The sequence below is a fragment of the Gallus gallus genome, chromosome 9, assembly GCF_016699485.2.
Source record: "Gallus gallus isolate bGalGal1 chromosome 9, bGalGal1.mat.broiler.GRCg7b, whole genome shotgun sequence".
Lineage (NCBI taxonomy): Eukaryota > Metazoa > Chordata > Aves > Galliformes > Phasianidae > Gallus > Gallus gallus.
Window position 1 is genome coordinate 19,962,339 of NC_052540.1, and position 20,721 is coordinate 19,983,059.

Genomic DNA, 20,721 nt, shown 5'->3' on the forward strand with positions numbered 1-20,721 from the left:
TAGCCATAAATGCATTGGCATTAGTAGTGTATATGTTATATTCACTGTTTATTTGACAATACCAGTTGGCCACAAGTTACTTTTTGCCGAATGGCTTTACTGCTCTCTGCATCTCCTTTCTCTGGGGATTAGTGGGCACCTCAAAAGTCACCAGTTGCTCACCACCTCTTTGTTCTTCCTGAATTAAATAGCAGTATCTCAAATAAGCAGATTTGTCCCAGAATGTATAAAACTGTGGAAATTGAGAGTGATTTCTGCCCTTTTTAACACTGATTTGAGTAACGGGTGGATTTATCTAGGCATTGCATTAGTATAATTGGAGGCACAGCAGCCTTGTGTGCACAAAGCCTAACCAGTGGGTTGGTTAATCTGATCTACCTCATTAAATCAATGGGAGCCTTTGTGTTGGCTTTGACAGGCACAGAAGCAGACGCTGTTTGTCAAGTGAGGGTTTAAAACCAAGTTGTAAAATCCTGGCCCCTCAGTGTCTTCCAGTAGTGCTGACACCGAAGCCACTGGGAGCTGGATTTCAGCTACATCCCGTGTGCGTCAGCCCCTGGTTGCCCTTTGCCTTTCTGCTTGCATATCTGCAATCAGCTGAAGTCATGCATTTAAATTAGTCCATGGAAATATTAGCCAAAAAGAAGTTTGTTTATTACCTAAATGACTGATTTTACAGCCTGTTGTTAAAAAAAAAAGTTGTGGTCGTGAAAATGATTTTAATTTATTATTACTTTATCTAAAAAAGAAATGCTATGGGCAGAGTTTTTGCAGAATGCTCTTATGGAAGACAACAGATATTGATTTTGAAGAAATGTAATTAGATGTTGTTTATTGAGATGATTCTACTTATGCCAGTTTGACATCTGTATTGGACCATAGTTTCTCTTTGTGTCTTTAAATGCCCGAAGTGTTTCATGGTCCTGTGCTACAAACTAACATGATCCATAGAAACTGTGGCACCATAGCATGAGGTTGTTACCGGGCCTTCCTTTGCTATGAGTTACACCTGCATTAGGACAGCAGGATCACTGGTCGCAGCAAGGTCTTGCATGGGCAGCACGTCAGCTCAGAGCTCCTGTTGCCTTCAGTTCTACTCTCCCAACTGAAGAACACGCTTGGTTGCCTTATTTCTTCATGAAAGTCCACAGTACTTAGTCACTGGTTCTTACTGTCATAATTACTGGTATTTTGAAGCGGAATTACTTCCTCTGTAAATAGCACCATTGCCTTTAATGGCAATTCACAGCCCCCACCATAGCAATGGGCCGTGTGCAGGAACTGGGAGCTGACGTACTCTTCTCTTTGGCCATTACCTCCGAGAAACAAATTGCCTGCTATGTAACTGAACATTTTAAACATGAGTAGCTGTATAATTATTAATGTCTGAGACTGATTCATCATAAGCAAATCTAATTTTAACATTTGCAGAGTAGAGAAAAGAAAGTTAACTGACCCACTTGAAGCTTTAAAAGAGAAATACTTGAGACCTTCCCCGGGATTCTTGTTTCATCCACAAGTAAGTATTTTGGGAATTTCAGTGTTGTAAACAAGCCTGTTGATGCTTCAAAGCAGGTGCAGATAAATGAATGCAGCCTTAGTCATTTTTGGATTTCCTAAAGCACAAAGTTTTTGCTTCGCCATTGTGGTGGAAAAGCGTAAGCATTGTTCTGAGCTTCTTGATGTTTTGCAGATGAAACAACATGTTTTGATTAGAGAGGAAGCCAGATTCAAACTACATGCATGTTTGAGAACTGTGTTCTTCCAAAACCAGAACATAACCACCAGGACTTGCAGCTGCCCTGTCTTCTTCAGGGCCGTTGTGGTGGAGTCCATATTACCTCCAGGGAGTTGATGTAGATTCAAGGCTGGGCAAGAAAGCGGAGGGCTTCCAGCTATTTGCCTGCTCTTGTAAGATCTGTTGTTTTTGTCAGTATTGAAGGAATCCAAGAAAGGAGATAACACCTTCTACCCAGTGCATTCAGGCCTCCTAATGCAAACACACCATCTCTTTTAGGCAGTAGTCACTTGCAGTGATCTTGTAGGATCCCTTTGCCTTCATGCCCGAAGCCATGCTATACTAGAGCTGCTGCCTCATTAATAGGCCTTAATCATGCTTTTTATTTGCTGAATAACAACAATTTATGAGTCTTTTTTTTTTTCCTTCAATGAGAACAATAGTTATAATGTCTTAAGTTGTATGGAACATGTTCTGAAATATGGGACTTCTGGAGAGCTGGGAAGGACAGATGATGGCATATATAGTCACAGGTATGCAGTCGTAATGCTCTTCCATGAGAGGAGAGTGCAGCAAAACAGCCCTTTTCAGTTCCAGTGCCTGTAGGAAGTGAAGGGTCTATTAAGTATTAAAATTGTGGAGAATTTATGTACAAGATTTAATAGCAGCTCAGCACCTCGTGCTGAGTTATGTTTTTTGCCAGAGTTGCAAAGCGACAAGTGAAAATTCCCATTTTGTAGCAGACAGGACTAATGCGCCAGTGCCCAAATGGGGCCTGAATCCTCCTTGTGTTCCCTGGTGTAAGACTGAGCTGATTCCTCTCCATCAAATGAGTGATCCTGTTAGAGCAGATAAATGGTTGTAATGAATGGCAAATTATTTAAATGAAGATATATAAGGTGGAAGAAATGATAGAATTTTGCTGAGTCCTTGATGGATCTTCAGGTGTGCACCTGTGTTGTTCAGTTAAACTGGGTTTGAGGGACTCTGTGAATTTCAGCACATGGTGGTGTGATGATGCCAGTGGTTGGTGGCATGGAAGGAGGCTGCTTGTGCCAAACTGCCCTGCTAGGAGGCTGTTTGGGGTGGGAAGGAGTTGGGTGCTGCTTTATGTAGCCAAGGGGACCTGGAGGAGGGTCAGTAGGGTGCTGGGAGAAGTTAACGTGGTGAAATGGCAACAGCAGTGGGTGCTCTGCTGTCAGTGGGCAGGACCTGCCCCACTGTGTTGGTGCATGAGGACAGTGCCAGTGTTGTCACCGTGTCAGGGGGCCATCTCTGTGCCATGGGGCCAGCAGGGATGGGCTTCCACTGCTGAGTGCCACTGCAGGGTTCTCCCGTTGTGTGCACAGATGGCTGCGTTGCACCTCTTGGCCCATTCCTCCTCATTTCTCATTTGCAATAGAAAATAATTCCGTGTTAAAGAGTGGCTTTCGTGTTACCAGTTACCTGTCTGCTAGGGTAACCTCTTGGGAGATTGGTGGATGCAAAAGCCCTGAGCGTTATGTGCACTCTTAATACACTGTAAAAGAAAACTAAATCACCATCATGTCATGTCAAAAAAGCAAATGTCCAGATCTGCTTTCTGGCTGACTTTAATAAAAGGGAGCCTCCTGTTTGCAAAAGCAGAGCTCGGCTCGGTGTTTATAGTGGGCTGGGGAATGCCTTGCAGAAAAGCTGCTTTTGTTTTACAGCTCCATTCACCCCTGTAAAGTACAGGTGTGGACTGCCTGGTAACTTTTCATTTTCTGCTGGCAGGTTCTGTCTCTGTAAGATAGAAACAAAATATTTTTCATCATTCGTGTCCTACAAATGTGTATTTCTGGAGGTGAATTTGTTTCTTACATAGTTTGATTGAACTGAGTTTAACCAGAAGTTTAACTTCATTCTTTAAACTGGATAATAGGAGCAGGATGATAATAATAGGATGATTATTTAATAATCATTAAAATAGGCTTTGGAGTAGAGATGGAAGTTTTAAACCCTGCTGTCCTTATCCTGTCCCTGCCTGGGCAGAACCCTCCCAGTGCCGGTGACCCCAAAGCTGGGAGAGACTGGGGCAGATAACTGTGTGTTCACAATAATTTGCTGTAACAAGGATTGCCTTTTTAGAGAGAGAATGCCCCAGTGTAACAAATCGTTCAGGATAATGTCTTAATTAGTATCTTTAAATAAGATCTTAATTAGTGGTTTGATTGCAATGAGGATTCCAGCGCAGGAATAATGTGTTGTTTTTGTTTCAATTTTGCTCCCAGTTCCAATTGCCTGATCAAAGAATTTGGGTAAGTTCATGCTTATATTTTTGATTTAATCACTGTGAAATAAATTGCATAAGAAAAATATAATATGAAGGATAACTTACCACACAATTACAGAGCACACCACACTTTCCCACAGAGCGCTGTAGCGGGTAAGTGCCGTGTGATGTCCAATTGGCTTTACTTTCACTGATCTAATCCTGCAGCTTTTATTTGGTGATGGCAATGGGAGCTTTACCTAAGTGAGAGTTTCAGAATGCGCTCTTTGTTTATATTGAACTGAAAATGTTCCAAGCTGTTTCCTTTAGAGATTATAATGACAATTTTCAGGCTGAAATCTTGTTAGCTTGCAAGAGTTAGAAATATTTAATGTATGTACTAGATATTAAAACACAGAGCCTTGGAGGACTTCACTTTGTATCTCGTATTGACTTCAGTGGGAGTCAGTCACTTCAATAGCTTTGAAGTTTGGAGTTTAATTGCTATTCTACAAGCCCAAATAAAACACCCATTTATTTGCAGTGCTGAGATCGAACTTGTCCTGTGCGGGTAGTTACACAGAGTCCCCCTCATGTGAACAGAACTTCTGCTCTTAGTAACTGGGATACATTCAAGCAGACTCTTCTATTTTTATAAAACTTATTTTTAATACATCTAAATTGCTCTTGAAAAAGAAAAAAAAAAAAAGAGCCACAGCAACTGCTTTTGCAGATGCAAGTGAAATAGCACTGAGTTTTGCTCCTCTATCGCTGAACCCATAAATACTTGTCCCAGATTTTTCCCAACCTCATGGCTGTGGGTCTCGAAGGGAAGAGCTGGGACTGACTCATGCTTGCTTATGGCTCACGCTGGGACGTGGGCTGATTGCACAAGGTGAAGGCAGGATTTCCCAAACAGAGATGGCAATGTGCTCCAGCCTGCATGCATGGGTCCCAGGGATGTCTGCACCCTGCTCTCCTCCACGGCAGCGATGGAGCTTTGCTTTGTGCACATGTGGCTTGAGATGCCCATTTTGTCTTTTCAAAATGTTAGTTTTTATAATCCTGAGTCTAAGATCCTGAGCACAGATCCCAACTGAGCTCAGTCACAGAGAGGTAACTGGAGCTGTGGGAATGTCTGTACCCAAAACCCCGTTGCAGCGATGCTGGCCTTAGTGAAAACCAGTAAAACAACCAAAGGGAAAGCTGGCAGGGATTTTCCATCACTAGTCCTACACAAGCAGATGACAAGCCCCTAGGACTTCGGGTCAGGTGCCAGGCTTGGAGCGCACAAGAGGAGTTCCTAAGCATCCTCTTTGCAGCAGTTCAGTGCAGCCATATCCAGAGCCCGTGCTGAGATGTGATTTGGCCTGTACACCCTGCATCTCAGAGATGCTCTGTTTGGGGAAATTTGGGAAGCTGAAAACCCCAGTGCAGCCTGTTTCTTCTGTCTACCTTCTTTGGCTTTGGCTTGGTCTTTGGATTTCCTTCGTCCTTTTTTTGTTGTGTGAGTGTGCATCTCCAGGCCATGCTAGTGCTTGAGCAACTGCAGCAGCAGTAAGTATGTAAGGCATAAAGTGCCTTGCAAGGATGCTGATTCATGAGTGAATCTTCATCTTGAGAAATGTGAACGTCACATATGCCTTTCTGTCTCAACTCACAGTTGCCTGTGCCACATATTTCAAGATTATTTCACATAGTTTCTCATTGTTTGGCAGGAATGCTGTAGTCTGACTCAATGGGGAGCATCCTCTCTTGAGTGGGACCACAATTTATTTAGTCTGTGAACTTTTTCATTCCCCGCTGGTCCCATCAAGAGAAGGTTGCTATAAAGAAACTCTCTAATGAGATTCAAATCTTATTTGCAATACTTGTGTGGAGAATAATTGTTAAGTAATTAAAGTAATTTAAAAATAAATGATAAGAAATTTAATGAGTACATTAACAAAGCTTTTATTTTACAGGGTGTATTTTAAGGCATGATCCATTCTGTTAGATTAGCCAAGTGCTCACCAACAACATTAACCCAAGTAGAGTTTTTGTGGGTCTGAGCTGGAGATCAGCTGGAGTTTCTCACAGCTCCTCCATAGAGTTCAGCCACGTGTGCAAGGTCTTTGGGCACGGCACAGCTCAGCCAAGTGGCTGGATGGCCAGATACATTACAACCAATTCACAAGTTGTAATTTTTAGAGAGAGCAGCATGACTTGAACCGGGGAGGAAGAAATTCTGAACTTCAGTAGTTGGGTTTTCAAGATTTCCCTAAATAACAGTAGTAAAAATAGAAAGCAAACATTTGAACAATTATTTTCCCATGAGTTGTGACCATAAAGTCAGTTGTTTTTATGATAGTAGCGTCGAAGGAGTCTAGTTAGTAAAACATTAGGTCATGTAATTGATGACATTGTCTGCTAGATTATTTCATATCATCAGGTTATTCTTAAAAAGCAGCAACAACAAACCTTGCTTTATTTATGACACTTTCTCTGTGGTTGGTTAATAAATTTTAAGACAAATATTCAGGACCCCTGCTGATGGTATCTTGCCCATTGAAATGTTTATAAATACTTGTTTTAGCCGATTATGGTAATGTCTGCATTTCTGAGTCCGAGCTGGGGAATTGTGACTACATATTAGTTTGCGTCAGTAGGAGGTTAATGGGCTCTCAGGGAGCAGGAGGGAGGTGGGGGGAAGCTGCTTCCTTTTCCAGACATCTGGACGTAGATTGAATCAACAACTCCTATATGTAAATCAAAAGTTACTGCTCCCTATAAAACGCTGTCACTCACTGATCTCAGATTAGGAGCAGACATGACTTGTCTGTAAGGCCATAACTGCAGTGTAAAATATGTAATGGGACCTCCTTGCTCTCCTGCCTCCTCTGAGGGCTTTCTCCATGGACGCGGCAATTACGCTAATCCCCTCCTTGGGGTCATGCCTTCCTCCCTGTGCCCACTGCGGGATGGCTGCAGCCCTGGGTGCCTGCTGGGGCTCAGATCCCCCAAAGCTTCCATCCCTGGTGGTGTGCAAGGACCGTCCCTGGAGCAAAGCACCCTACTGAGACTGATGCTGTAGCAGCTTGCTCTGGAAGCTTGGGGTTTTGGAGGAGTAAACGCTGCTTGGGTTGTGTTTCAGCTGAAGGAGGGGTTCTCACTGATTGCTCCTAAAGAAGCTCTGCAGAACGGGGAAAGCTTTCTGGATTAATAATTATCTGAAAAAAAAAAAAAAAAAAAAAAAAAAAAAACCCAAATAACCAAACCAACAACAGGAAAAGAAGGGTAAGAATACATCAGCAATTTTTGCTGTAGTTGGATCATATCACCAGCTTCACCCAGGGGTGTCAGTGGGATCTGAAGGATTAAATCTGTTTGTAAACAGTGCAGGAAAGAGGGTAAGCAGGCGAAGAGCAGAGAGCCAGCAGTTTATTGAGAACAGCTAAATGCAAAGCTAACTGCAGGAGTTCCACTGAAAGCTGAGTCACCAGGGATTAAAATAGCAATGAAACTCAATGTTAGTAAGTACCAAGTTCTACAGAGGGGAAGGTATAACTCTTAACTCGGGTCATTCAGGAAAAGCATCTTGAAGTCAATAGTTTTATGAAAATATTATCTGAGTGCTTAGAAGAAAGGAACTGAAAATGTCATTATGTTATATTGCTTTCAGGTCTTGAATACAGCTGAAACCCCTCTCAAAAAAGGCAGAGTAGAATTAGAAAAGACACAGAAAAGTGCAACAATGATGATCAGAGGTAGGGAACAGCTTCCCCACAGAAAGAGAGCCTAAAGTAGATTCTGATTTTTGAGCTTGGAAAAGAAACGCCTGAGGGAGCTGTGCCACAGCTCTATAAAATGGTGAATGGTGAGCAGGACCTGAGTGAGGAATGGTTATTCATTAGTTTTTACAATACAGAAAAAATGAGGGACAGCCAGTTGAATTATCAGGCAAAAGGCTTCAAAGGAACAAAAGCCAGCATCTTTTCATATGCACCTAATTGAACTGGTGGACTCCTTGACAAAAATACAAATGGGTTTGAAGGGGGTTTAGAGAGATGAATGGGAGCTAAAGCCATCGCTGTTCAGTGCAGTAATCGAGATGCAACCACTAATTAAAGCTCTTACACCTCTCATTTCTGGCACATGACAGACACTGGGCAGAAGGTCTGGTCCTTGGAGGACCATCTGTGTGTCCCTGGGGCCACTGCTTAAATCCAGGGCACCGGTCCCCCAGAAGTGTATGTCACAGTGTTCATAATTCCTGCTTGGTCTTACTGCCTGTGTCCTAAGCACCACAGATGCTGGATTTCATATCACTCTGTTCAGGTTTTGCAAGCGGACTGATGAGTGGTGGATGTTGACTGAAATTTAAAGTAGGTGAGACCCAGTTGTGGGGCAGGGATGACAGGTTTTCTGTGGGCTGTAACAAGCCTGTGCTGCACATGTGCATGTCATCCGTGTGGTAAATCCTATGCCAGGTGCTGTGCAGCACTGGGGGCATCCCAAATATGCTAGGGAGAGAGGAGCAGAGGGCAAGAGCTGAGAAGCAGCTGGGATGTGATGGATAAGAGCACCCTGAAGCCATCCCTTCAGTGCTTCGCAGATCTCTTCCTTATATCTGCATCGTTGATGCCTTCCAAACTTCTGTGCAGGATTTCCTTTTCCTACTGCTGATGTCAGCTTTTAGCCTTGGGTTTTTTAGCCAAGTTTTCTGCAGAGGAGCGTCAGCTCCTGCATGGAGCTGATGACCTTCACGGTGGTGCGCAGGCTGGGCGGGAAGGCTAACAGGGAGCAAACTCATCTCTCATCTTCACCCTGCTTTAACCAGAGCTGGCTTTTGTGATGTTACAACCTCTGCAAGTGCATTTTTGGAAGAATTTACTGCCCCCGTTATTCTTAAGAAAATGCTCCAGTATTGTGAGCTACATCTCCATCAGATAGACACTGCTGTAATTGTGCAGACAGCACTGGAGTGACAGTGATTCATATCAGGAAAGACTTTGGGCTGAGCATTTCCCTTTGTTGTATTTCTTGAAACATATAAATCATACCAGGTAACTACAGGGATCAGTCTTTAAAAAACACAATAGTCATTCCTGTGGTGAGAAATGTATTTTTGGAAATCTTGTAATGCTTTATAATAATTGGAAGTGCTTGTATTTCCTCTGAAGGGATTTAAGATTAGATCCTGATTTCATACCTGTTTCAGGACTGATGTAGTCCTGGTGGCAGAGAGGGGCTGGTACTGACCTATAGCACTGTACATGAGAGAAGATTCATTCTCCATTTCTGCTCTGCAAAATCCTGGAGATAATAAAAAGAAATAAGCATGACTAAGCCATTTTAAATGTAAAGGGGAAAATAGTTGCTTTAATATATTACGGAAGGGAACCACGTACGTGAGAAATGATGACCCAAAAATGATTTAAAACCACTAGATAATGAAACTGACTTGAATATTAAATATACATAAATAAGACATTTACTATACTTCTCGATGCCCTTATTCTTCACTATAAATATGTGCTATCATAACCCATACACTGTCTTGTCATTGCTAATCAGCCTGAAGGCCAAAGGTCATTTTTCATTCAAACCATTAATTTCCCACAATTGCAAAACTGATAAATGATTTCTTGCAGGGAACAATTAGAAGGAGTTACAGGCAGCGGAAAAACTATTAGAAAAGGTTTAAGAATCAATTCTTACCGCAGAAAAATATGAAGTCCTATAAAAATAAATATATGGTAATGTTGAGTCATATGGGTTGATAATGACATCTCTCTGCCGAGATAGAATTACCTCCTCTCCCAGCAGCATCATCATTACATATCTCATGCCTGTGATCAGTACATGTCAAAATCCTTCATATTGACAAATGTGCTGTCCACTTGCATCTGTGGAGAATGTTTTAGCAGCTGAGTGATTATGAATCAAACCCCAGAGCTTACAGCCCCTACTGCCTCGCAATGCTTTCCCATTTGTTGCCTGACAAGTAAATGTATCTTGACTTCCCTCTGAGATTTTTTTTTTTTTGCAGTGTGTTTGATGAAAGACATTTGGCAAATTGGCAGTGGTACTCTGTACATTGCAATTTGTACTCAGCATTAGGAGTCTGAGCATGAAATGAGAGGGCAGGCTGTGGGCTAAAGGGAAAAGAAAGATCAAAGCCAGAGCTAGCCAGCACCTGCAGGACCCTGTCCAGAGACAAACATGCAGTTCTTCCTGTTAAAATAACAGCAAAAAAATTGGAGTGGTCCTTGAAGAATGGGCTGCAGAGGTGTTCTGATAGATAGCATTTGATTAATGCTGTGGTTTATGATGGAGCAGTTTGTATGTTCATGGCATGGAACCTCCACTGTGCACACCTCTTTTAAGTGCAGGCCTTGCATTTCTATTGTTTATTTATTTATTTTTCCATTTGTTAATGGTGACAGTAGGAGGCAGGCTGCTATTTTACCTGTCAGGAGGCTCAGCAGCAGTCTTCAGCCCTTCACGTGACAATGTTGGAAGTTTTGGAGCCATTTCTTCTGGTCAATTTCAGACACTTTGAAGGGAAACAATCTCCAGAAATTTTTTAATAGCTCCTCCCTGAAAATTAAAGCCCCTTAATACAGCTACAGGAAAAGGCAGTATCCCAGAGTGTGTGGGGTTTACAAGCAACAGAAAGCGGAATAGGAATATTAAGAGGTTGTAAGAAAACCTGATAGGCATCTAGTGGGTAATGTGAATGAATAAATAGCACCAAACCCACCAGAGCTTCATTTCTGATGGATTTATGTCATGGCATTTCACTCTGATCTGCAAGAAGATTTGACTGAATGCTTGGATTTGGCTGGGGCACTGATGGAGCTTCTCTGCTTGTTGCATCTACTAGTTAAGCTGGAGTGCTTTATGTCCTTTGAGATATTCATCCTCTGCAAGTCCATAATTAAAAAAAAAAGAGAGAGAGAGAAAGTAGAAATTCGTCTCTTATTGAGTTCTCTATTTCTTCTATTGATTTGGTCTAAAGAGGCCAATGGTGTCAGTAGATAGGCTGCACACTCATACACACCCACTGAGTGTGGCTGCACAGCTCTATTTCTGTAGATGTCGAGGCTTAAAAATAACATTAAATGAACACTGGCTAATTTAGACTTTGTATAGAAGCAGCTATACCTGTAGCCATTAGAGCAGTTCTGCTGTGTGCTGGTCTTGCAGAGGAACACAACCCATTGAAGCAGTTATGGGGACTACTCTGAGAGAGCCATCATCATAGCCACCACATTGCCTACTCTGCCCAGTAGTTTTTGTGACTGCAGCTCTACATTTGCTATTTAGTCTGTTTCCTTGGAAGTCTGTGCCCTTTATGCTTAGCATTTTCACCACAGACACAAAGCCACGGCGGTCCTCACCATGCCGGCTGTTGTGCCATCTTCCATTGCAGATGTCAGCTATAGAGAACATGGCCGAAAAGCTGGAGAGTTTCAGTGCCTTGAAGCCAGAGGCCAATGAGATGATCCAGTCAATGCCATCCATGTTCAACTTCCGAGCCCCACCAAGTGCTCTGCCTGAGACCCTCCTGCGCAAGGGCAAGGAGCGCTACACCTGCAGGTAACAACATGAACCTATTACATAAACAACTCCTTGTCTAAATTTCCTCATCACTTTCATATTCATGACTGTGCTTTCATTATTGATTGATTGATTTTTTTAATCATAAACTACAGAATTGTTTTTCTCATGTTTTCCTCTCTTCAACATCCAAAGGAATCAGTGGTAAAACAGATGACTTACTAGGCCATAAGCATACAGACTTCAAAAAACAATGAAGATGATTGTACATACAACCAACACGAATGGGAGCTTTGTCCAGGAGAGCAGAATTAGCTGTTTTGAGGGCTTGTATGTCTTGTAAAAAAAATAAATGCAGTGTTAACAACGAAGGGATGCAATCTTCAAAGCCAACACGTGAAGCAACCACCAGCCTCATTCTCCTGAGAGCTGTGTGTGCTCTGTCCCCATACAAAAATGGGCTGAATGTGATTAATAGAACTGGAACAATTATAAACTGAATAGTAATATGCTTCTTAAATGAACAGGAAGGGCTCATGACATCTATATATAGATATATAATATCTGTATCTATCACACGTCTACATTATATATTTTATATTAATTATATACTATATATTTCATATATCATATTTACATATGATTGTTATTATTCCTGAGACATATTATAGAGCTTGGAGAATGGTTTTTAAATGTAGGTCTCTGTATCATCTCCAGAATGTGCAGGTGTTTGACACTGGTATATTGGTTTATCTGATCTTTCTGAAAACATGCAACCTTCTTTCAAGACATGTTGTTATAGAAATATACCTTGATGGATTAAATCTTTGAGTCTTGTCAGGTCTGATCCTATTCAATGCGCAAAATGATGTCACATTTGCTGACACGTAGAATTGGCTGAAAGGTTTGAAATTTGCTTACATTGAAGTTGAAATCCAAGACTTTAATAGCAGATCCTCATGATTCCCAGTCTGAATGTGTCAGATAAGCACTCAGTGAGATTAGAGATTTTGTGCAATCTCTGAAACTAGTATGTTTTCATGAACCATTTGCTTGTGCAGAAAAAAAGCTGGTTGGTTCCAGCAATTCCAATTCCGTTCTTACATGTGTGTATGTCTCAATCACTTATATTTATTTGATTCTTTTATTGAAGTATCATTATACCAAAGCAGTGCCAGTAGTACCACATAGCAGTGATTCCATTTGGGCTGTGCCTGTAGTGCAGCTCAGACTGGAACAAAGCCTGCACAGGTTGCATTGCCTTATGGAGCCTCTTCTCATCACAGATACTGTGGCAAGATATTCCCCAGATCTGCAAACCTAACCCGTCACCTGAGGACGCACACTGGAGAGCAGCCCTACAGGTACCACAGCCTGTTACACATATTGGGGTTGTGCATTTTATGTGAACAAAGCAGGGGGACACTTGTGCAAGAATGGATATTAATGGTGTCTTTGCCACTGACCTCAGTGAATTCGGGGGTGAGACACAGTTGCCATTGGGAAAGGCATGTCCTTATGGCTAAGCAGAACTGTTCCCACATGGTTGCTGTTGTGTCAAGGTGTGTGCATGATGCTGGAAGGATGCTCCAGCATCACTCATCCATTTGCTCAGCCGTGGCACCTTGTGCTTGAGCCCGAGCCCTTTAAGTTACCTACATAATCCCCATTGATACCAGCAGGCACATTTTCTGCACAAACTTTGGAAATCTCATTGCTACCCACCACTGCATTTTGATTTTGTATCCTAAAATAGGAAGCCCCTGGTAAGCAAGGTTACCTGTGGTCACACAGGTCACTGTTAGGAGAGCTTGGGTGGATTTTTGACTTGGTGTTAGAAATGGGCTTCCCTGTGCCAGCTGAACATTTTTCCCTGACTAAACTCACCATAAAATTTCTATCCTTTGTGGGAAAGTATATTTGTTTCTCAGAATCCTGTGAGGATGGCAAACATGAAAATTTGCCTTTGTTTAAAACAGGGCTTTTTGTACTCCTCTGGGCAAGGGTGGCTGCATGCAGTGTTGCTGTTCTGTATTTATGCTGCAGAGATGGGGAGAAGTTTTGGTCATAGCCTGGAATTTTTCAGGCATAAGCAGCCACCCAAGCACCATTTGCAGTCCTGTCTTTGCCATGTGGATTGGATGGCACTTTGGAGTGAGTAGGGTGAAGTGATTTCGAGAGGGTTCACAGCCATGTTTTGCCTTCCAAAAACCAAGTGGGCTTTTATTGTTGTTTGTGTTTGTTTGTTTGTTTTGGTAAGAACTCTGTGGTGTTATTTTCAGCCTAAAGTTGGGTGTTTTGTCAATCATCTGATTTCTGAAAGGTCCCAGTTGCAAAAACATGACTGTATTTATATGTTTCCTGCCTAATCTGGATGCTTTCTGAGGTCAGAGTAACCAAAACCCATGTGGGTGTACTCTCTTGTTGATAAGGATATGTATGTGATATTTTATCCAGGACAGTTACACACAGAAATGTGTATGGAAGCTTTGCCTTATTGAAAATGAAAGATTAATTTAAATGAGCTGGAAAGAAGCCAGCTCATGTTCCAGTAAAACAAATGCACAAATTTCTGCGTTTTATGACCTGTAAAGAGCAGACTAAGCTCATTGTTTGGGAGGAAACAATATGGTGGGGTTGTGGGTTTTTTTTTTTGCCTCCAGTCTCTTTGGGAAATGAGATTCACATCTAATTTTATTGAAGAAAGGTCTTGGTGCATGTAATGCTTGTCCATGACATAAAAGCCAGGAACAATTAGTAGCATAATGGGTGATTTCAGCTCTAAAAAAATTGACATCATTGACAAGCCTAAGAGACACGTAGAGAAGTACAGGAGAAATGAAAGACTGAGAAACTAAAGTGGTGAAGACTGCTGGCTGGTTGCCAGCAAGAGAATTTGGAATAGTTATAGTATGACTTAGTAATGGCTTAAAGAGCAATACAGTAAAGGCTTTGGGGACTCCAAATCACTGCCGAGTATGAAAATTGATGCCTCTGGTACCAGAGTGATAGACTAAACTACTCACATTGGCACAGTATTAAAGGTTGGGATTGTTTATTGCTGGTTTTTGCAAGATAACCAAATTTCCTCTGGGATTAGCAATCAAGCAAGCTAATTCCTCAAGAAAAGATTTAATCACACAGTATAATTTAGAGTAGGAAAAGAAATAGCCCTTTTTACCTTATTTGAGCATTAGAAGAGATCTGTTTCATGTTTTTTCCAAAAGTGTTTAATTGTATTGTATTGGCAGCACATGAAACAATAGAGTTATTGCTCTACTGTTTTCAAACTTCCCAACTTTGCGTGCAACAGTTTAAAAACATGGGAATCAATTACCCAGGCTAATTCGATGCCATTAACTCTGAAATATTATGCTCATTCCTAAGAGCAGTATTGAAGAGATAAAGACTAATGTGAATTAAAGATTAAAACCAGTTGTTAAAGTGATGTCTTCTTTCCAAGAGCACGGCTCTCCGGTTATTCAGCCAGAACACTTTGGAGGGAGGGCTTTGGCACAAGAGGGACCAAGAGTTTGAGTAGTTAGGCAAATCTTGGAAGGTGCTTCATGTCTCTTAGAGTAAATCTGACATTTTAAGCAACTAACAAATGCTTTTCTCCCCACCTGTTCTGCTTTTTTTAGATGCAAATACTGTGACAGGTCCTTTAGCATATCTTCCAACCTGCAGAGACATGTCCGTAATATCCACAATAAAGAGAAGCCATTCAAGTGTCACTTGTGTGACAGGTGTTTTGGTCAACAAACCAATCTTGACAGACATCTAAAAAAGCATGAGAATGGCAACATGTCTGGTATGTATGCCTTTTCCCGTTCCATTGCCCTCTGTGTGCAGCTCGCGTATGCATACAAGGACTTCACATTCCCATTCAGTGTTGACTTTGTGCTGTGAGAGTGTCAATAGGCACAAGTTATTCTGCACTGTCTGCTCTGGTGAGGGGATTTTTGGAAAATATGTAAGTGCCTAAGCTCTGCAGACATTTAAAGTGCTTTGAAAATCCCAGCATTAACTCTACCCTTGTATAACTTAATACCACTGGATGATGTCTTTTCTCTTGGCTTTAATTAAGCCAACCAGGACACTGTGAGAACAGACTGGGAAAATTGGTTGAATCCCAGTGATTTGGCTGTCGATAGACATCCCAGCTTTAGAGTCTCAGGGAGTACCCTATGAGATTTTCTTGGCACACTGTAAAATATTCCCACTGTCAGGAGCTGAAAATCCCCGTGATGGAGGTAAATGCCCCAGAGCAAGTTTGTCACCTCACAGCAGCAGCAAAGGCAGTAGTCTGTGCTGAGTATCATTAGTCTGGTTTAGGTATCTTCAGGGTTTCATGAAACCTCTGCAGTCTTTTCAGTCTACTTTTTGCTCCAGTGAAAATAACCAGTAACTGTGCGTGTACTGAAGGCAGAGCTGTCTGTTCCCTGGTTCACAAAGAGCTCTGCAACTGGTCTCCCTCTTGGTGCTAACAAACCTGGATGATTATGTCAATGCCTGCTTCGTACTGTATGGAAACCTACAGAATTCATAACTGAAATTCAGTCCCATTTGCTCAGTTCAGCCATTGGTTCAGCACAGTTATTGACTGATGGTACTGAAGCTGCAGGGTAACAAGAAAGATAAGTGGAAATAGTCATTTTGATTGGAAACCACCTTAGCCTGCGGATAATAACTCTTCCCTTCTAAGTGCCAGTTTTACAGCTGAAAGCTGGCAGAGCACCATGAACAGCTCTCACTGGGTCTCACCCAGTTAAACTATCATTTCATTTTTGTTTCAGTTTGATTTAGAAGATTAAATGTAGAAAACAAGCAACAACAAAAGTCCTTTATTTTTCCTATTAAGGTACTGCAACATCTTCACCTCACTCAGAACTGGAAAGCACAGGGGCCATCCTAGATGACAAGGAAGATTCTTACTTCACAGAAATTAGGAATTTTATTGGAAACAGCAACCACAACAATCAATCCCCCCGAAACTCAGAGGAGAGGTAAGTTGGGGCTGTTGGAATTTCCTTTGTTTTACGTTCACAGCAGAACAGGTGAACTCTACATCCAATAGCTAAATCTGGAAGGATTACTTACGTGTAATTTAAATGCGTAGTTAATGAAGTAGAATAAGCTAAATTCTTAAATGAAATGAAACATTATATCTAAGAAGTCCTGTTTTGCAACTAACTCAGTGCCTAGGAAAATGCTTGCTAGCAGTCAGTAAGGCTGTGGGTAGATGAGAACACCTGGTAAGATTTATTAAGTATACATGTTTCAGTTCTTATAAGCTAGAAGAAGAGAGGCCATTTCTAAGTATTTTCAGCTAATAAAAATTACAGCTAAGCAAAAAGGCTGTAACAGGGATACACATATCAACTATACATATTTCTGTGAGACTGGTTTTGCGTTATGAATTATTTATGCTTTTGAGTTGGCATTACATTATCGACATCAAAACTGTTGGTGACAAACTCCACTGTCTTCTCAATTTCCAGATGTCTTTGTGAGGGAATAAAAATGGTGGACATAACAAAATTTCCCTGCAAGTATTGGATTAAGTGATTACATGCATATTCAAATTTCATTCCTTCTTGATTGGCAATGAGGGCTTGGGATTTTTTCTTTGCACATCTGGTCTCAACATGTCCTCCCACAGGAAGTCAGCAAAGTGAAAAGGTTGCTGGGTTATGCAGTGTTTCCTTTCTAAATTTGGCATTTCAGGCTGCTTTTGATGGATATTTTATCCCTGGCAAATTGCTGCATTTGAAAGCATAATTAGAGAATCTGTTTTCTTAATCACATGGCTTTTGTTACTTTGGTTGTAGTCCATCTCCCTTTCATTCCTTGCAGCCTCAATTGAGCATAACAAGCAAGTTGGCAGCCCAAGCTATGCTCAGCAATTTCTTATATCTGCCTATTTAAATAAAAGATGATAAAGAGATAGTGCTCTGATTAACTTAGAGAGGGGGGTGGTTGCTCCATCTCCCCCGACTCTGGTTTGCCTCAGATTTTTCAATACTGTGATATAAACAGACCATTCCCTAGGTTTTTTTAATGCTTGTGACAATCAGCTGGAATTTGCTCAGAAAATAGATGAAACCATTGTGTTTAGGAAAATTATGCTATTGTGTAATAAGCTATCTTTCACTTTTATGTCCTCCATAGGAAAGGAAAGTACATCTGTTACGACAGTGAGTCTTACATTAGATATCAAATATGTCTGTAGGTCTCATCCTTATCTAGCTAAAACTTCTGGTATATCCCATATTGTCCCACACAGTTTGAAGCACATGCAGTCTAACACAAACTGTGGGCAGACAATAACGTTTCCATTTTTGTTACTGTATTCCTGGAAGAGTAGGGACCTTTCACACAATTAAAACAATAGCTGAATCAAGGCCTCCATGCTACGTAAAGCAGCAGAGCAGGTAGGCTGGTGGCTGCATTCATGTGGCCCCATCAGTTCAGCCCTGTCATATCCTCGGTGCTTTTGGCCTTGCATTTGCTGATGCCGTAGTTGTGCTGAATACTGCTGGCACTCGATTAATGCAGTGGACGTGATGCAGCTGCAGATAGACCCAATCCTGTTGTTTGAAGCCATTAGCAAGTAAGCTCCTACTCCAACGTGGATGTTATGTCCTTGAAAAGATCCCATAGGAAGTAGTTAAGGAAAGTTTGAATGCAACAGACAATGCAGTAGCAGTGTATGGAGCCAGGGGTTCTCCACATGCTCATTTCATAAGACTAAAGACTTCTCATTTCAAACGTTTTATGATCTTCTTTTAATTCTTCAAATCAGTCAGTAATGCAGTTCAGTGTGGAGGCAATATTACAGACGACTCTTTGGGTCTTCAGCTGAATTGCTAAGGTTCCCATGTATGTAATCCATACGTTCAGTTAAGTAATATGGCTTCCAAATGGATGGTGGTGTGCAAAATTAATTATGCATGTAATTTTGACTTTAAAACGCTGAACACGGTATTGGATGTCAGTGTTGAAAATGCGAGATCTGATTTTCCGAGTTTCTCGACCCCTATGGCTTCTTCCAAAAGTCAGTGAGTTGTTTTGCCTAGACTACATACATGATTGGAAATATGAGATGAAATAATGCGTGAGAAAATTTGGAATGGATATCTGAACATCCCTCCTCTTGAACGGTAGTTTGGGCTCTCAGGATGACAGGAAAATCTCGTGCTGATTGCACTGTAATGCCCCGCTGATTTCTAGTGGAATTTTCTACAATAATGCCTAAATGAAATTATGTTATTGTACTGGTACATCCTTTTTAGATCTGTCTCTGACAGCCCACTGGTATGGAGCTTTCATGAGTGATTTTTGATTATCGCATTTGTTTCTCTTGGTACTTTCAGAATGAATGGCAGCCACTTTAAGGATGAAAAAGCCATGGTAACCAGCCAGAACTCAGATTTGTTGGATGACGAAGAGGCAGAAGATGAAGTAATGATGGACGAAGAAGACGAAGAGAGTGAAATCGCAGGGAAAACAGTCAAAGAGCCTGTTACAAGTGACATACATGAGGGGACTCCTGAGGAGGATTACGAGGAAACGAGTACTTTGGACATGAACTGCAAAGCTTCCCCTGGCAGGTTGGTTCCTTCCTAGTATTGGTTTGCTCAATACACAAATAAAAACAATAAACCATACAAGAGTGCCAGCACCAAACTGTGTGCCGTGGGAACCTGTCCGAGGTAGCCAACTTTCCCGTTACGATAGCAACGTGCATCCGTGTTTTGGTCAATACCAGCCCTGTTTTCAGTCTCTTCATGCAAACTGTGGCCTCTAAGGGGAAAAATAAGTTTGCCTAGGGAACTATTGTCATGTTCTGGGTGAGACAGGAAATGTTCATGGGAGATATGTTATCTGCTCCTTAAACATACCCTAATATTCCATAATGGTCTCAAGAAAGGCTGTGGAGACACCACAGAAGAGAGACAGCCTCTCCCACTTCTGCTCCTGCTGCCTACTCGCTCCTCTTTAGAATAGAAAATGCGGTTCCTTTTGTTTCAGGACTATGGTTCCACACTGCGAGGTGGTTTATGAGCCTATAAAAGGAGAAAAATCAGAGGTGTAAATCTGAGAGGAAGAGGGATTGCAGTGAGGATCAGCCTTAAATGCCAAGTTGGTGGTGGTGGGCAGCACTAAATGTTACCAAGGGTGGTTTGGCCAACGTGACCATGCACTGCAGGTCACCAGCAGGACATCAAGGGGCCCTTGGGGCTCCTTCAAACCTCCTGCTTACTAGGCTGCTCTGCAGCACATGTGGTTTTTGGTGCAGTTGGTTAAAAACCTGGGAGTAAACTTGAATGCCTGAGAAGCGTTGAGCAGCAGCAGTTTACTGGCAGCCTCCAGTTAACTGATGTTAAAAGTCCCTGTAACCTCTGTGGTGTTTTTGTAGGTATAAAGAGGAGGAATATAATAAGACTGGACTTTCAGCTTTGGACCACATAAGGCACTTCACAGATAGCCTCAAAATGAGGAAAATGGAAGAAAATCAATATAGTGAAGCTGAATTGGCAGCTTTCAATACTTCCCAGCTGCCAGAGGACCTAAAACAACCATTGTACAGGAAATCCAAATCCCAGGTAAAAGCTTAACTCAGTTAAAATGTTATTGTCACCCAATACCTAAAGGATTAAGCTGTTAGTCTGTGGCAGGCAAAGTCTTTTCAGATTGGTCAGGCAGGGCTGGGCTTCACCTCCATTAATCTGAGTGTTCCTCAACTTCCCACTACACTCCCACTACAGTGAGACAGCACAAGGTGCTCTGGCCTTAGTACCAGGGGATTTTCTTACTTCTGTGTTGCTTTTCTTCATGTCTGCCACCTGCCATGATAAGAAATCTTCTCCCTGCTTTCAGACATCCCATGTGTTAATGTGGATACCATGCAGTTTAACTACAGGGATGCTACTTGCTTCTCTGGCTGGCTTGCCTTTGTGGTGGTTTTTTATAGTCCATTAATGTTACCTCATCTAGGTCAACAGCGTGATTTAGAAACAGTGATAATTGAGCTAACATTCAAGTGGCATTTCTTGAATATTTTTAAACATTAATTAAAAAGGGATCTTTTTAGCCCCTGTAAAAGATTCGTGTTTCAAAAACTGCAGAATATACCTATGGAGAAGGTCACAGGAAAGGAGACTGTGGTATTTGGTGAGATACCGTAGCAGCCAAAAGATAA

General features: G+C 41.7%; 1 protein-coding gene and 1 long non-coding RNA gene across 20 annotated transcripts in view; one reads left to right on the forward strand and one right to left on the reverse strand.

Annotated features, from left to right (window-relative positions):
* Positions 1-20,721, forward strand: part of MECOM (MDS1 and EVI1 complex locus) — a 322,351-nt gene that overhangs the window by 299,644 nt on the left and 1,986 nt on the right. For 10 of the 19 annotated variants that reach the window (XM_040706082.2, XM_025153590.3, XM_040706083.2 and 7 more), the window contains 8 exons: positions 1,432-1,519; positions 3,991-4,017; positions 11,389-11,555; positions 12,803-12,880; positions 15,158-15,327; positions 16,378-16,522; positions 18,893-19,129; positions 19,939-20,125. In XM_040706082.2, the coding sequence (XP_040562016.1) occupies positions 1,432-1,519; positions 3,991-4,017; positions 11,389-11,555; positions 12,803-12,880; positions 15,158-15,327; positions 16,378-16,522; positions 18,893-19,129; positions 19,939-20,125 (1,099 nt within the window). The remainder of the gene's footprint in view (positions 1-1,431; positions 1,520-3,990; positions 4,018-11,388; positions 11,556-12,802; positions 12,881-15,157; positions 15,328-16,377; positions 16,523-18,892; positions 19,130-19,938; positions 20,126-20,721) is intronic. The other 9 variants (XM_040706084.2, XM_025153588.3, XM_046898798.1 and 6 more) reach the window with 3 other exon arrangements.
* Positions 801-12,743, reverse strand: LOC121111524. Its single transcript, XR_005862468.2, has 2 exons — positions 9,163-12,743; positions 801-7,180 (listed from the first exon to the last, which is right to left on the reverse strand). It is a non-coding gene; the product is annotated as an uncharacterized LOC121111524 (long non-coding RNA).